Below are 14,878 nucleotides of genomic sequence, written 5' to 3' on the forward strand. Positions count from 1 at the left end.
TCAGGTACTCGACAATACTACACATATATACTTGTTACTACACGATCACGATATATCGTATCGATGAGCCTGTATCCTTATAAGTATAATTTCGCTAGATTCTTGACAATACACACTCGTATATAATAGTTAAACAATTTAAAGACAAAAAAAACAAGTGTTTTTTTTAATTAAATGTTATAGAAGTAGTTTGTTTTTATTTCTATTCTATTTTTCCAAATACCTTCTCTCATTTTTATTAGAAATGTAAAGTAGTTTTTAATCTTTCCTCGACATATTAAAGGATGTTTTTAGGAGCTGTTTTAAAAAGGCTTCAGTATAAATGTATTATGAAAGAAGTTCATATCAAACAAGACCCTTTAGAGATGTTGATACAAAGTTTTCCAGAGTTTGTATTGAGTTCTCAAGTGTGTGTGAGAGAGGACGGATACACACACCTGCTCTCATCATATCGACAGCAGGTGTCACTGCAATATTCATCCGCTCAGTGTTTCCCGCGTCGCAGGGGATCGATGTGAGGTTTTCAACGAGGAAAAACAAGTGATTTGAGAATCAATCCAACATATTAATTGCAACTTGATCACGTTTCGTGTCCCGATCTGACCCTTTTCCCTCCTGTTGTGTAGCACCATCACCAGGACCAGCCTGCGCACCATCCAGCCACGCGTCTTCTCCAAGAACCCCCAACTGCGCTACATGTGAGTACACACACACACCCCCCCCCCCCACACACACACACACCTACACACACACTCACACACACAGAAACGCTTACACTGTATTAATCCCCGAAGAGGGAAAATCAATCACCGCTGCCACATGATGGCGCCAGCTGCAATTAGGGGTTCATAGTTCTGCTCAAGGACAGCATGACATGTAACTTGAGGTATAGGAAATCGAACCTTCCACCCCCAGGATGTCTTGCCCAACCTCATGAGGGATGAAGTTGACAAAACGAACCTACGTTTATTGTCAGGAAATCTAATGGTCTCAACCTTTTTTTTCTTGATTTTATACTCAACATTTCTTTTAAAGCGATTTTTAGTCGAGCGACGCCAGTGGACTAAAGTGGTAGTGTTTAGCCCAACGGGAGACTACATTTCCCATGAGCACTCGTCGCAAAAGTTTCCATGTCCCGGTTTGTAGCAGTTGATGAATGTTGTGTTTCCAGACTTCCATTGATGAATGAAGGATGAAACTGATGAGGTGATGAAACAGATTGTAATGAAATATGATATGACGGCTTTGTAAATAAGAAAACTTTAACTTTGTTTTTGTACCGTAATTACCCCCCCCCCCCCACATCCAGTAGATATGTAGCATGTTCACACCATCAAGAACTTTTACAGTGAAAATAAAAATCGCACAAAACACATCAAGTCACGGTTCATGAGTCATTCAACTAGTTCTAAATTGATGTTTCATCACAAGTTATTTTAGTACGAAATCGCAACAAATGTATCATTTTGACAGGAAGTGACTCAAACTCAAACAAAAACCAGACTCACATCCTGTTTAACACATTTCTGGTCATTTTTTTTTTTTTTCCAAGTTGTATCTTCACGATGAAAAAACAAAGTTCTTATTTTATCCTTGTGGCGTTTCAGACCCCCCGCTGGATACCCACACACTCGCTTTTAAAAAACTTTTATCAAACACTTCTTGTCAGATTTTGCTGCAACATAAATCAAACATGGCTCAGTATCTGACAGCTGCAGCTGACTGTCGAGGCGTCTCCATCTGACACATCGCGCAGACGATAGGCTCTCCGCCCCCGGGAGGCCGTGTGGGTGCTCCATTTTCTATTCCGCAGGGTCTTTTTGTTTGCGGTTTGTCTCTTTTTTTTATCGGCGAGCGTGATCAGGACTAATACTCTTTAACCCTGTAATGGTTTATGTCAAGACCAACACGTCGCTGGTCCAGTTAAAATTATTCCTCTGATGACAAGCAAAAGATAAGCGTGTGTTTGTGGCGTGTTTACACTGAGGTTGACAAGGAAGTAATGAGGTAGATGATGAGAAATGATCTGATCCAGAAAATGCCATTAATGACAAAAAAAGACATAAAGGAACACAGTAATGGACTTACAAAAAACTACAAAAAAAAGAATAGTTAACTCAAATCTGTAAACGTAAAAGGAAAAAAAAACGTGCAAGTATAGCATTTTGTTTTACTTTTCCAAATATACAGCAGTTAAAAAAAACTATAGATTATGTGTCACAACATTTTTAAAATACTAACATACACAAGAAAATACTTTACAGGAAAAAAAATACTTACCTTAATAAAATTATCTAGAAGAATAAAACATTGATAAAAAATACGAAATAAATGATGATAAACAATTCCATGCTATAAAACAAACTCAAGACCAGTTATAATAGCGGCAAAAAAATAAAATAAAATAAATTAATTAAAATGTTTATTTGTAAACGTTTAAAAAAAACAGGCCAGTGAAAGTTAATCAACTTTGCAAATACACACCTGTTAAAAAAAAAAAAAAAAAAATAGTGTCATAAAAACGTACAGTTACAAGAAATCACTTTAGAGGAAAAAAAACTCTTGCCTTCCAAAAATGACCGAAAAGAAAAGTATATTTATTAAAATACTTTGATATTTACGTGCTATAGAACAAACTCAAGACTATATCAAAAATAGTACTTTTTTGATCGTGTCATAAATACATTTTTGGACAAAAAGTTAACTGTAAACATAAAAGATGAAACAATATGAAAGTGTAAAAAAAAAACTTTGACTAGTGAAAGTTAATGCGTTTTTCCAAATATACAGCTATTTAAAAAAATAGATACAATAGATTGTGTTGTTTAAAATTAAAAATACTAAAATACATAAGAAAATCCTTTACAGGCAAAAAAAACACTTCCCAAAATTACCAAAAAGAAAAACCCACAGACAAGATATGTGAAGCCGATTATAAAATAATATCTTGGATAAGATGGATATCAGTCAAAGAAAGAAATAACAATGAAAAACAAGCTTCTGGGGCAGTTTGTTGCTCATGGTTTGCAAATACACGTAAGTCCTCACCATTCACAAGTAACCAGTCAACTCCAAAATATTCAAAAGGTTCCAAAATCCTCAAGTTTCTTGCGTCTCTTGGACGAGACCACGTCGGTGACTTCTCCTTTTTTCCCACGAGCAAATGGACGCCCGGGTCATTTGGGGGGAGGGTCCGGGTGCGAACTGGGTACACTATAAAAAGCACTGATGGATGGAAAGATGGACGGAAGTGAAAACTTGGAGTACAATCAATTGGCTCTGCACCAAAAAGAAGCTAGAAAGTGAAGAACAGTGAAGACAAAAGGAGCAGAATGAGGCAACAGATGAGAAGAGGAGGAGGAGGAGGATCACAGAAGACGAGTGGAAGAGCAAGCACACTGAGAGTGAGAGAAGAACACCCCCCCTCCCCCCGTGGAAATGGATATTCTTCTCTATTCTCTTCTTTCTTCAATTATTATATCCAATTTTCATTTGTATTATCTCTCCTCGCCATAATCAAAAGACTTCAAAAGCCTTCCCTCCCATTAAAATCAGAGTTTCTGGCGGATCATACAGAGACCGTGTTGCTCTTTTAAATCGCCGAGCTGTTAGATCTGTTTCTCCGAGGTGCACGACTGTCAAGAAGAATTAGCCGATGATGCCTGTTTTGTTCGGAATATCCTTGCCAACTACTCTGCTCAAATCCTGAATTACACCCGTCCTGACCGAGCTCGTGTGGGTGTGTGTGCTTGTAAATCAGATGTGTGTGTGTGTGTGTGTGAGCTGCAAGTCAACCGAGCGTTGATTTATTGTTGATTCATTGCATGTTCCGGGATCTCGCGCAGATATTCTGGAAAGTGCTCAAAAGTGCAGTAAGAAGTTTGGATCTTCAGAAGATCAAATTGTTTTTGAAGACAAATGTGGATGGGTATTGAAAAAACCAAAAGCTGTTGCATTTATTGTGTGTTTCTGTGTCTTTCATACATGCAACAGTGTCTGTTTCTTTAAAAGAAGACGCAATGAATCGTTTTTCAACAACAAGACATATTTACAAATGAAGAAATGACTATATTGCATGTTTTCTGGGATAGAACTAATAAAGAAAATACATTTTTTGGACAGGTTTTTTTTCGATATCTAATAAAAAAACAAACTATTTGCAGTTTTCTTTTGTAGAACTAATAAAGAAAATACATTTTTTGCACGTATTTTTGGATAAATAATAAAGAAAAAAACAATTTTAAGATTGTTTTTTGTAGAACTAATAAAGAAAATACATTTTTTGCAGGTTTTTTGTAGAAGGAATAAAGAAAATACTTTTTGTTGGCTTTCTTGTAGAAATAATAAAAATATTACTAATTTTTCGAGTTTTTTTTATAGAACTAATAAAGAAAATACATTTTCTTCTAATCATGAGCATGATGAACTTATCAGTTTATAAAGTTGCTTTAAAATCTGGGCGAAAGAGAGGTTACGAGAGCGGAGTCCTAATAATGGCTTCACTCACTGTAATCACGCCCGCTTTGTTTACAAATCAATTCCCTTTGAGGTGGAGACTCCAGGGATCGATAATGCGCGGCGACAAACCTTCATGTTGAACCAATCACAGCAGAGTGGGCGTGGTTATGGTCAACAAGATTTCATTTCCAGAAGTGTTTTCTGTGTGCGGGGTTTAAGATTATTTTCTAAAGTGAATATTTCAATGAAAAGAGAGTTTTGTACAAACACACACTGATGATACAATACATGAGTTAATCTTTAAATTGGTTTTTAATTGGTATTAAAAAAGTATTAAAACTGTGTTTTGCTTAATCCGTAGGAACCCTGGTCTGCTTTGGTGCAAAAATAATGCAGTTAAAATAGATTAAAAATCATTTATATATAGTTATATTAATGGGATTGAACCCACAGCAACACTTGTTATTTTGAATATTCATTTTTCATTATTTTTCCATCGAGCTCATGTTAACCATTAACGGGCGACACTATGCGGTTTGTCCAAAATGAAAAGAATCCGACGGGAATTCTTCCCTCCGTGTCTCGGCATCTTCCTTCGGAACATTCCAACAGTTGGCTCATCTGTATAATTGAGCACAATGTGGAGTGAGCTTTTTGAATTGAATTATTCTCGGCGGCAGTCGTTACCCTGCATTGGTAAATGAATAAAATCCTGCGCCCTGGTCGAACTCATCATTCCACTTCTATCTGCGTCCCTCCTCTCCGCTCCGATGGTGATGTAACACTTCTGAGTATTCATAGCTGCTGAGATTAGAGCCTCATTAGTATTCCGGGCAGGACGCTGGCGAGGAGACGAGATGGCGTGAAAAACACACTCTTCCCAAGCGCTGGAACCGACCGGCTCGCTCTTCTCCGTGAGAGGCTCGCACCGGGTTTGATATTATTCCGATTTATAGACAACATGTTGATTCTCGGGAGAGAGAGAGAGCGAGACGACAATGAAGACTTTGGTGTTTCAAGACAGACTGATAACAGGTTCCGTCCTCGCAGAGCAGCGATCAACAGGCGTGTGTGAATATTTAAACAGCAGGGAATCTTTGTTTCGCTCCCGAGAGTCCAACCTCCTTAATACGTCCAATAATCCGCTTTCATTCGCTCATTTAATGAGGACAGAGTTGACCATCAAAAGTTAGATTTCCACACAATTAAACGAGTGTTTTCCACTGGTCACCATCCATCCAGTTAAATTAGGTCCTGCTGAAGGTAACACTGGGTCACTTCATACTGTATTTGCTGAAATATCTGGTAAGTCAGGTACAGATTCGCTTTAGTAGTAGGGTCTAAAAAAAGAGAGAAAAAAAATCAGATATTACTTGAAGATAAAATACAAACATACATGACAAAGGCTAATATAAAAACTAGATTTGAAAACCAAATAGACTAAATTCAAGTGTATTATTGGCTTTAAAACGGTTAAAATAAGGCAAAATAGTTGAAAACCATCATCATTTAATATTAATTAAATATAGTATGAATTGCATTGAAGTTGGACGCATTTTCAATTTAATGGGGGTCTTCTGAAGGAGTTGCCCCACCCCCCCAAAAAGAGGGCAAAATAGGTTTTCTTTATTAAGTCATATGTAAGTAAGTAAGTAAGTAATTTATAATTATAGAGCGCTTTTCTAAACCAGGGTCACAAAGCGCTTAAACAATTGAAATAAATACTCAAGAAATATATACTATAAGGATCAAGATAACACCGAGAACAACACAGGAGCTACAGAGAATTTAGGGAAAAGTCTTAAGATGGTTCTTGAAGGAGTCAGTAGAAATGTGAGTTCTTCTACTAGAGCAGGTCAGAATTCTGGCTGCAGAGTTCTGTGTCAACTGCAGGCGAGACAGATCCTTTCTTTTTAAGACATGAAAACAAACTGTTGCAATAGTCCAGACGAGAAGACACAAACGTATCAATGTAGTATGTAGAGACTACTAATGAAGTGTTTAGATACCCAGTAGGATCTGAACCTCTTGTTGGGCTGGACTGGTAGATTGAAGGAAGTCTTCAAAGATAGAGGTCCTAAACCTTTTTTTTGCACTACCGACCGGTTTTATGTCAGAAAATATTTCACGGACCGTTCAAAGACGATGGCATGGACTTGTTTTTCATCTCCACGCTGTCATAGACGGGTGAATTATCTGAACACCAGTTGCAACGTGAACTTGACAACAGAACTTTGGGGAATGAAATTATGCCCGGCGGCAGTCGTTACCCAGTACGAAGGCCCGAGATGTTTTATGTATCATTCTATGGGGCGTATAAAACAGAGCAGAACTGTATAAGTGGAAGTGTATCATGATAGTGACAAGCCGAAAATGGGGGACGTCGAAAAGTTAATGATCCCTAAGAACAGTGGTCCTCAAAACACCGGGCATATTTACAATCATATTTACACGTACGAGAACCGAAGATACTTTCTCCAGAGATGGCCGCGGAGAAAGTATCTTTGGTTCTCGTACGTGTAAATATGATTGACTCGACTTCAAATGTCTAAATATTTTTATGCATGCACAATTTTCTGGAGATCGCAAAGGACGGCAGCCTTGAAAGCATTGTAGCGACCAATCAGCTATTGGGCATCATAGGAGGTCGCAGTTCTGTGTGCACCATTAATAAGTTAAGTCACCTTACCCCAAGTTCCAAGACCCGCGGCCCGGTACGGTGGTTGGGGTCCACTGTTCTTAAGGATCATTGACGACCCATTAACCCGTATTTTTGTCTTGTCGCTATCATGATGCACCTCCACTAATACGCTACACTGTTTTATACGCCACAGAGATAGTTCCATAAAACATCTGCGATCAGTCCCTTTAAAGAACACACTCAATGGCTCCGGCTCTTAAATACTGATTATCTTCCCTCCATCAGGAGGATAATCTCACAGCTGACTGTTAGACGAGAGAAGAGGTGATGAGGGAAGAAAAAGAGTTAGCCTCGCGGTACTAGCGGTGGGTCTTAAGAAGCTGCTTAACTGGTTGTTAGGTTCATTAACTAAAAGGGTTCATCTCATGAAGCTGATCTATGAAAACACAATTTATCACCGGCTTGATGTGCGGCAGTGTACAAGTCAAGTGTGGGGATTTACGAGAAAGAACCCCCAACCCCTCCCCTCGCCACGCCGGACCCACGATGATGCTCCGGTATTAGGAACCTCCTTCCACTGAGGTCAAGCGTATCCTTCACACAGATAACCTGCCAGGCGGTCCTTTTTATTGCAACACGACAAGCCATTTCATTTCTACGACCAATTGAAGAGAAAAGTAGTCCACACTGGCCTTGAACCTGGCTGTGGAGTGACAAAGAAATGATTGGAATGGCATTTTAAGTACTTACCCAGCAGTAATAGCACTAATGCAACAACACTCTTCAAATTTTTATGGTTGCCGGTCGTACGGTTTAAACATGTGTTCACGTGGAGAAGACAAATCCAAAGTTAAAAACACGTCACACACACAAGTCACTACTGTATGTTTTTGAGTCTCACTTTTGGGCAAGGCTTTCTTCTTCTGGTCGCCCATCCTCGCGTGCACTCGTTCGAGTTCCGACCAAAGGGACGATTATCTTTAATGACAGCCTCGACTGTCGGGACAATGACGCACACTCTCGATTAGTGCCGGCTATTTCCAGAAAACCTGATTGAGCCAAGAAGTGACAGGTGCTGCTGTTGTAATTATAAAGTGCCAGTCATTACGTCGGCGCGAGGTGACACCGTTGCTTCACTCATCGATCAAATAAACACTAAAGTTGTCCTCCTAGTCGATATAATTGCCCTTGTGCAAACTCTGAATAGGTTTGTGTTTTTTTTTAAAGAACATTTTGATTTAAACTAAGCTAAGTTTAAACACTCATTTTTTTATCTTTTCTAACTACTTTGGGGCCTTTCAACTGCTGAAAGGACCAAAAAAAAAGATGGAAAATAATCGTTAAAAGACGGTAACCATATAAATAATATAAGATACGGTACAAAAGATTCATACTTTAATGGCTAGACAGCTGCTAAGGAGAGACAGTGTTGGAGAAAGATATGGAGGTTTCATAAAGAAGAAGATAGATGTACTAGTGCGGGAGGTCAAGATAAGCTAAGATGGATGAGTCTAAATTACTATAGCAATCCATGATAGGATATATATTTAGACCTCTCATACATATACACACTCCTACATACATATGTGTATGTAAGAGGTAGTACATGTGTATATGAGAGGAAGTATAGGTGTATGTGAGAGGAAGTTTATGTGTATGTGAGAGGAAGTATATGTGTATGTGAGAGGAAGTATATGTGTATGTGAGAGGAAGTATATGTGTATGTAAGAGGTAGTTTATGTGTATGTGAGAGGTAGTATATGTGGAAATGAGAGGAAGTATGTGTGTAGATGAGAGGAAGTATATGTGTATGTGAGAGGTAGTATATGTATATATGAGAGGAAGTATATGTGTATGTGAGATGAAGTATATGTGTATGTGAGAGGTAGTATATGTGGAAATGAGAGGAAGTACATGTGTAGATGAGAGGAAGTATATGTGTATGTGAGAGGTAGTATATGTGTATGTGAGAGGTAGTATATGTGTATGTGAGATGAAGTATATGTATATATTATAGGTAGTATATGTTAATGTGATAGGAACTATATGTGTATGTCAGAGGAAGTACACGTTTATGTGAAAGCAAGTACATGTGTGAGTAAGAGGAAGTATATATGTATATGTTTGTGTGAGAGGAAGTACATATGTGTATGTGAGAGGTAGTATATGTGTATGTGAGAGGAAGTATATGTGTATGTGAGAGGAAGTATACGTGTATGTGAGAGGAAGTATATGTGTATGTGCGAGGTAGTTTATGTGTATGTGAGAGGTAGTATATGTGGAAATGAGAGGAAGTATATGTGTAGATGAGAGGAAGTATATGTGTATGTGAGAGGTAGTATATGTGTATATGAGAGGAAGTATATGTGTATGTGAGATGAAGTATATGTGTATGTGAGAGGTAGTATATGTGGAAATGAGAGGAAGTATATGTGTAGATGAGAGGAAGTATATGTATATATTATAGGTAGTATATGTTAATGTGATAGGAACTATATGTGTATGTCAGAAGAAGTACACGTTTATGTGAAAGCAAGTACATGTGTGAGTAAGAGGAAGTATATATGTATATGTTTGTGTGAGAGGAAGTACATATGTGTATGTGAGAGGTAGTATATGTGTATGTGAGAGGAAGTATATGTGTATGTGAGAGGAAGTATACGTGTATGTGAGAGGAAGTATATGTGTATGTGCGAGGAAGTATATGTGTATGTGAGAGGAAGTATACGTGTATGTGAGAGGAAGTATATGTGTATGTGCGAGGAAGTATATGTGTATGTGAGAGGAAGTATACATGTATTGAAGGGGAAGTGTACCAGAGGTCTAGAATGAATTCTGTTCTGTACTGCTCCTCATGAGGAATATAGATTGTATTACAAATGAATAACCTTCCAAGGCAAACAAGTGAGCCAAGTTGTTAATTTCCACCTATATTCCCCCATACCTTCCTTTGATCTACAAAACACTTTTTTTAGCATTTGAAATATACCTTATGTACTCGATTGGACAGCAGGTGGCAGTATCATGCCAGAACTCTCTTGAACAACAGATACAGTACTTGAATAAGAGCTTGTGCTGCAGTATCGACAGACTAATAAATCCACCTGGAACTCCAGAATAACATCGTCTGTTCCTTCTGCCGTTCCTACATCTCCTGAAGGTGTCATTGTGCCGTGTTCATCTGTTTTTGAGTGTTTCTTTGGTGAATCATCAACGCTCACAGTCACATAAACTTCTCGGCAGAGGTAATAAAGGAGATCATATTTAACCTTGCTAGACTCCCCTGCGTGCCATCTCTCCAGAAAGAGGGGGTCGTAAAAAACCCGTCCTCAGCTGCTGTTTAAAGGTCTTGGGAGATGTGGGGTATCGTTAGAGCCACGACCAGACCCCGAGGGCAACAGCATACATGATCATCGACATCAGCAGGAGTGTGATTGTCTTTATCTGAACCAGTAGAAAAGTCTCAACTCCACCAAGACAATGGCCCGGAAAAGCCTCTGGTACTTTTCCAAACCGAACCGTCCCCGCGGAAGATTAATATCTGGTAGCGGATTGCTGGAGGGAGGCTGTGGCTTAGCGGGCCCGGTCTGTATCCTGTGGCTCCAAAGGATTTGTGGACAGAGGCAGAAAAGGCCCCTCGGTAAGACTCTGGTTAACGGTGGCCAAGGCTGGATTTCCTGAGGTCGGATCATAAGACTTGAAATACTCCAGGACCCCGGGTACATCACCGTTGATGTGTCGGGGTCTCACCAGCAGGTGTGTGTCAACTTGAACCTCCTATCATCTCAAATGATTATATTGTGACCAAACCCAGTGTTTAAGATAAGATAAGGTAGAGATTATGGATGAGATATGATACAGAGACTACCTATATCAAAATGAAGGACAGTTTGGTAAAATTGACCAAGAGCGCTAAAAGATTTTGGACCCTTTTGTGATTGAGTTAAACATCATCTACCTCATCTATAGTTTCATTCTTTTCTTCTTCATTGATATTCCTTCTCTGCATATGTCATCTAGACGTGGATTGGGTAGTCATTGCAACTTTTTTTTCCCCAAAATTCTGAAATCAGAACTTGACAATCTGATGCCATTGAAAGTTGTTGCTAGAAACGCATCGTAGATGTGACCCTGCAATCCAATGCCTGTTGCCCCCCCTGCTCCCATATTGCAGTTTACTTTCGTAGCATACTTTTAGATTAGTGTAGAGGTGTCGAGGAGCAGTGGTTCTATAGTCTCTGGATGACAAATCTCCTCTTATCACAGAGGGAGAGTCCAGACACTTTAAGAACTGTTTGCCTTTTAGCCTCATGACCACAGTTGAAAGTAGAAATCCACTAAGAAAACTTTTTAGCTTGAGGAGATGATCTTTATACTCAACCAAAGTACATGTTGTATGACTAACAATATAACAAGTCAAGTGAAAGGTGATTGAAGGTTACCACAACAAAAAAAAATCAGACCTTTCAGAATGATATTAAATCCAAATATTTCAATAAAAAAGTCTTACAAGAAGTCTGAGGATAGTGAGTTGAAAACTTAAGTTGAATTGCTTTTATTGAAACTTATTAAAAAGTATTTTAAGGGACCTAAGTCTGTCGGTGAGAATGCCAGTAATTGCACCAAACTAATGGTTTAGTATAACAGGAAGTAATAATGGATTAAAGTTGAAGTTCTTTTCCTTTATTGACGTAGAGCAGGCTCGAGGTGGATGAAACAGAGGTGTTGGAAAAACTTTTTACTTTTAAATTCCATCAGAATTAGTATCTGAAGCTTAAAAGACTGTTGATTATGGAATATTTCCAAGTTTCCCAGCAACGCACATGCACGCAGACACACACACACACACATATACAAACGACAAACACAAACACCATCTGCCCACTTCCTGCTGTTCAGGAAGTCTCAGCAGTGCTCGATTGCCGCCCCCATGTCGAGCGAGCTGAAGCTTTGATTGCCTACAGTATCCTCCTTGGAGACGGTTGCTATGCCAGAAAATGCAAGATGCCAAGATGTGTTGAATCAAATGGATTCAATTGATTCTCTCACATCAGCTGCCTCTTCACTAACTGTACTATCAGATATCTTTCACCACTTGGATTTCAAGTATCACTCTTTTTTTTTCCTCCCTCTGATTTAGGTCCTTCAAAGGGGCGCATGCTATTTTCATCCGTGATGTCGCGTCTTGAAAATCTGTTTTGTCTTCTGTGAGGATTCTTTTCACAGCTTGCCATAAAGAGATGATAATGTTCCCTAGATGAAGTCAAACATTCCGAGAGAGCCGTCAGATATGTGTTTATTTGTGGCAGCACCTTGTTGAAGAATTCATGATTGTGTGTTTGAGCACCTGCAGCATGTTTGAGATGAATGAAAAATCAATGTCGTATTTCGCAAGCACTTTCCTTTGATGTAACTGTTGCCGACGTGGATGTTTATTCAGTGATGTCGGGGCGACTGCGTGTCTGGCTGTTAACTCTGGGGTGATGCGAAGATGCGTGTTCACTTTTCACTGCTTCCCTGATTCCTCTCTTCCGTCCGAAAAGTGGATTTTAAAAGCAGTCGATGGAGTAATTTTCCTTGTATTGACGATCTCATTTAGCGAGGTATAGATGTGATCAAACAATAAACACTTTTTCTTCTGTATCGAGCACAAAAAACTAAACAAAGATCCAACCGTTGAATTTCCCACAGCACCTCGAGTCATCATTTCCGATGTTTGGTTTTGATAATGAAGTTTCGAGCGAACAATGGAGCCGAATCGAACGAGGGATGAGAGAAAAAGAACAAATGATTTGATTAACTCGAAGCAGCCTATTAAAGCCGAAGAGAAAAATCTTGATATAGAAAAAACAGAACCAGCAAGAAGTCATTTTTTAAATTAAGTACTTTACCATTTCATAGTTTGCTTCTGATACTTGAAAAACGAGCCAAAAACCAGTGGTGCGGCCAGAGACCTCGTCGAGGGAGGCTCTGCGGTTCTGCTCGTATCTGAGAAGCAAAGATCACGGCCGTTCTCGCACTGGTACTCCGGGTCTCGCTGTACTCCGGTTTACTTGTAGAAGGCGGCGCGAGGAAGAGCAGATAAGGTCTGGGCTACACGCCAAATCAGAGAGACACAATATCCTGACTGCCAGCGAGCCGTTTGACTGGCCAGTGGGAGAAACCTTGTGCAAGGTGGTCGGGTTAGCCTGGACGATTGCCTGTCGAGATCACAGGGGAGGTTTTGCTAATTGGTTATTGGAAGTGACTGTCATGTGTGAGACTCAGACTCAGGGCCAAGTTGAAAGGATTTGTTCCTCGTTTCTCATCTACATCTACATGGAACCAGACTCCTGCACCAGGGGACCATCGCGATGCCATTGGTAGTCGGACTACAGCCTCCCCGTCTTCTCTTCGCAACCTTCTTAGATCTCCATTGACCCTTTCCTCCATTTGTCCTTGCTTGATGTCATAAACGTAAGAAGGAAATCATCTTTTACACCAACAGATACAATAATACTTTGACTTTAAACCAGCGGTGGGCAATTATTTTCCTCGGGGGCCACGTTATATACTGCTGCTGTTAACAGGGGTTAAGCCAGAAGAAGGAAGGGACAATTTAAGGATTGTATATGATGGGAAAATGTAAGATAAATGAATAAATAAAAAGACATTTTACAAAAAGCTTAGTTCTTAACTCGATTGCGTATCATTTTATTATAATTTATTTTATTTTAAGATTCTTGAAAACATTCCATACATTGCAAAACTTTTAAAATAAAACACATCAAATGCAAAACATTAATATTCCGTAATTCTATTTGAATTATAAAATTATTATGAATTATTAAAAATATTATATAAAAGCACTACGTAAAGTACAAAACAAAAACCCGATAAAAGGGAAACATAAATGAAAAAAGGAGAAGATAAAAGACATTAAAACAAAGATCTTTAGGAAAATGTACGTACAAAAATGTATGATAAAGAAATGAGACCATTGAGACCGGCAGTAAATAAATGGTGTAACATTTAATTTTATCTACATTTTATTTTAAAATATCATATAAAAGCACTACAAGAAAGAAATACTCTAGTATCTAATTTCTGTAGGAAAATGTATGTAGGGTTGAATGATTGTAAGTGGCCAATTTTATAACTTTATTGTAAGTTCCGGCTGCATCGATGGAGTAGTGACCCAGTAGTGACAGCTAAGGTTCCACTGAAGAAACAATATATACTAATGAAGGGCTGTCAAATAGTAATAATTTAAAGTAATTCCCCAAATAAAAATCGATCAACCAATATTAGAAAAGTTCTTTTTTGTTCTCTGCTGTGCCTCAAGATTGATATAAATCAATTGAAGACCACTAGTGAGGAGAATCAGACACATTATTAATAAACTAAAAGATATGTTTTTATAATTTTTTTTATGGAAAAAAAAATTAATTAAGTTTAATTGAAAATATGTTCAAACTTTTTTTGATCATTGACTATATACACTGAAATAAAATCGAGAAATTATTTTTGATGTCAATAAATATTCAAACGGAGATTTCTATACGTTTATTTCCTCCATTCCTGCTGTGGCCCCGCGGCCCCCTCATTTCAGTACGACTAACCCGATACTGTCCTCAAAGCAAGTAAATCATACTTGTTTTTTCTTCCTGTTTGTTGGCTCGTAAACTGTTTCGGCGAGCCGTCAGGAACGACAACTTTCCCACTCATAAACTTGTCAGCGGGGAATCTCTCCACATCAGGACGCCCATAAATGCACAGCAGTGGGGCCGGAGCTACAGT

General features: G+C 38.7%; 1 protein-coding gene across 2 annotated transcripts in view; it reads left to right on the forward strand.

The window, feature by feature from the left end:
- ntrk3a (neurotrophic tyrosine kinase, receptor, type 3a) overlaps positions 1-14,878 on the forward strand; it is a 128,496-nt gene that overhangs the window by 24,166 nt on the left and 89,452 nt on the right. For both annotated transcript variants that reach the window (XM_087796925.1, XM_087796926.1), the window contains exon 3: positions 627-698. In XM_087796925.1, the coding sequence (XP_087653051.1) occupies positions 627-698 (72 nt within the window). The remainder of the gene's footprint in view (positions 1-626; positions 699-14,878) is intronic.

The sequence above is a fragment of the Callionymus lyra genome, chromosome 8, assembly GCF_982586985.1.
Source record: "Callionymus lyra chromosome 8, fCalLyr1.hap1.1, whole genome shotgun sequence".
Classification (NCBI taxonomy): domain Eukaryota; kingdom Metazoa; phylum Chordata; class Actinopteri; order Syngnathiformes; family Callionymidae; genus Callionymus; species Callionymus lyra.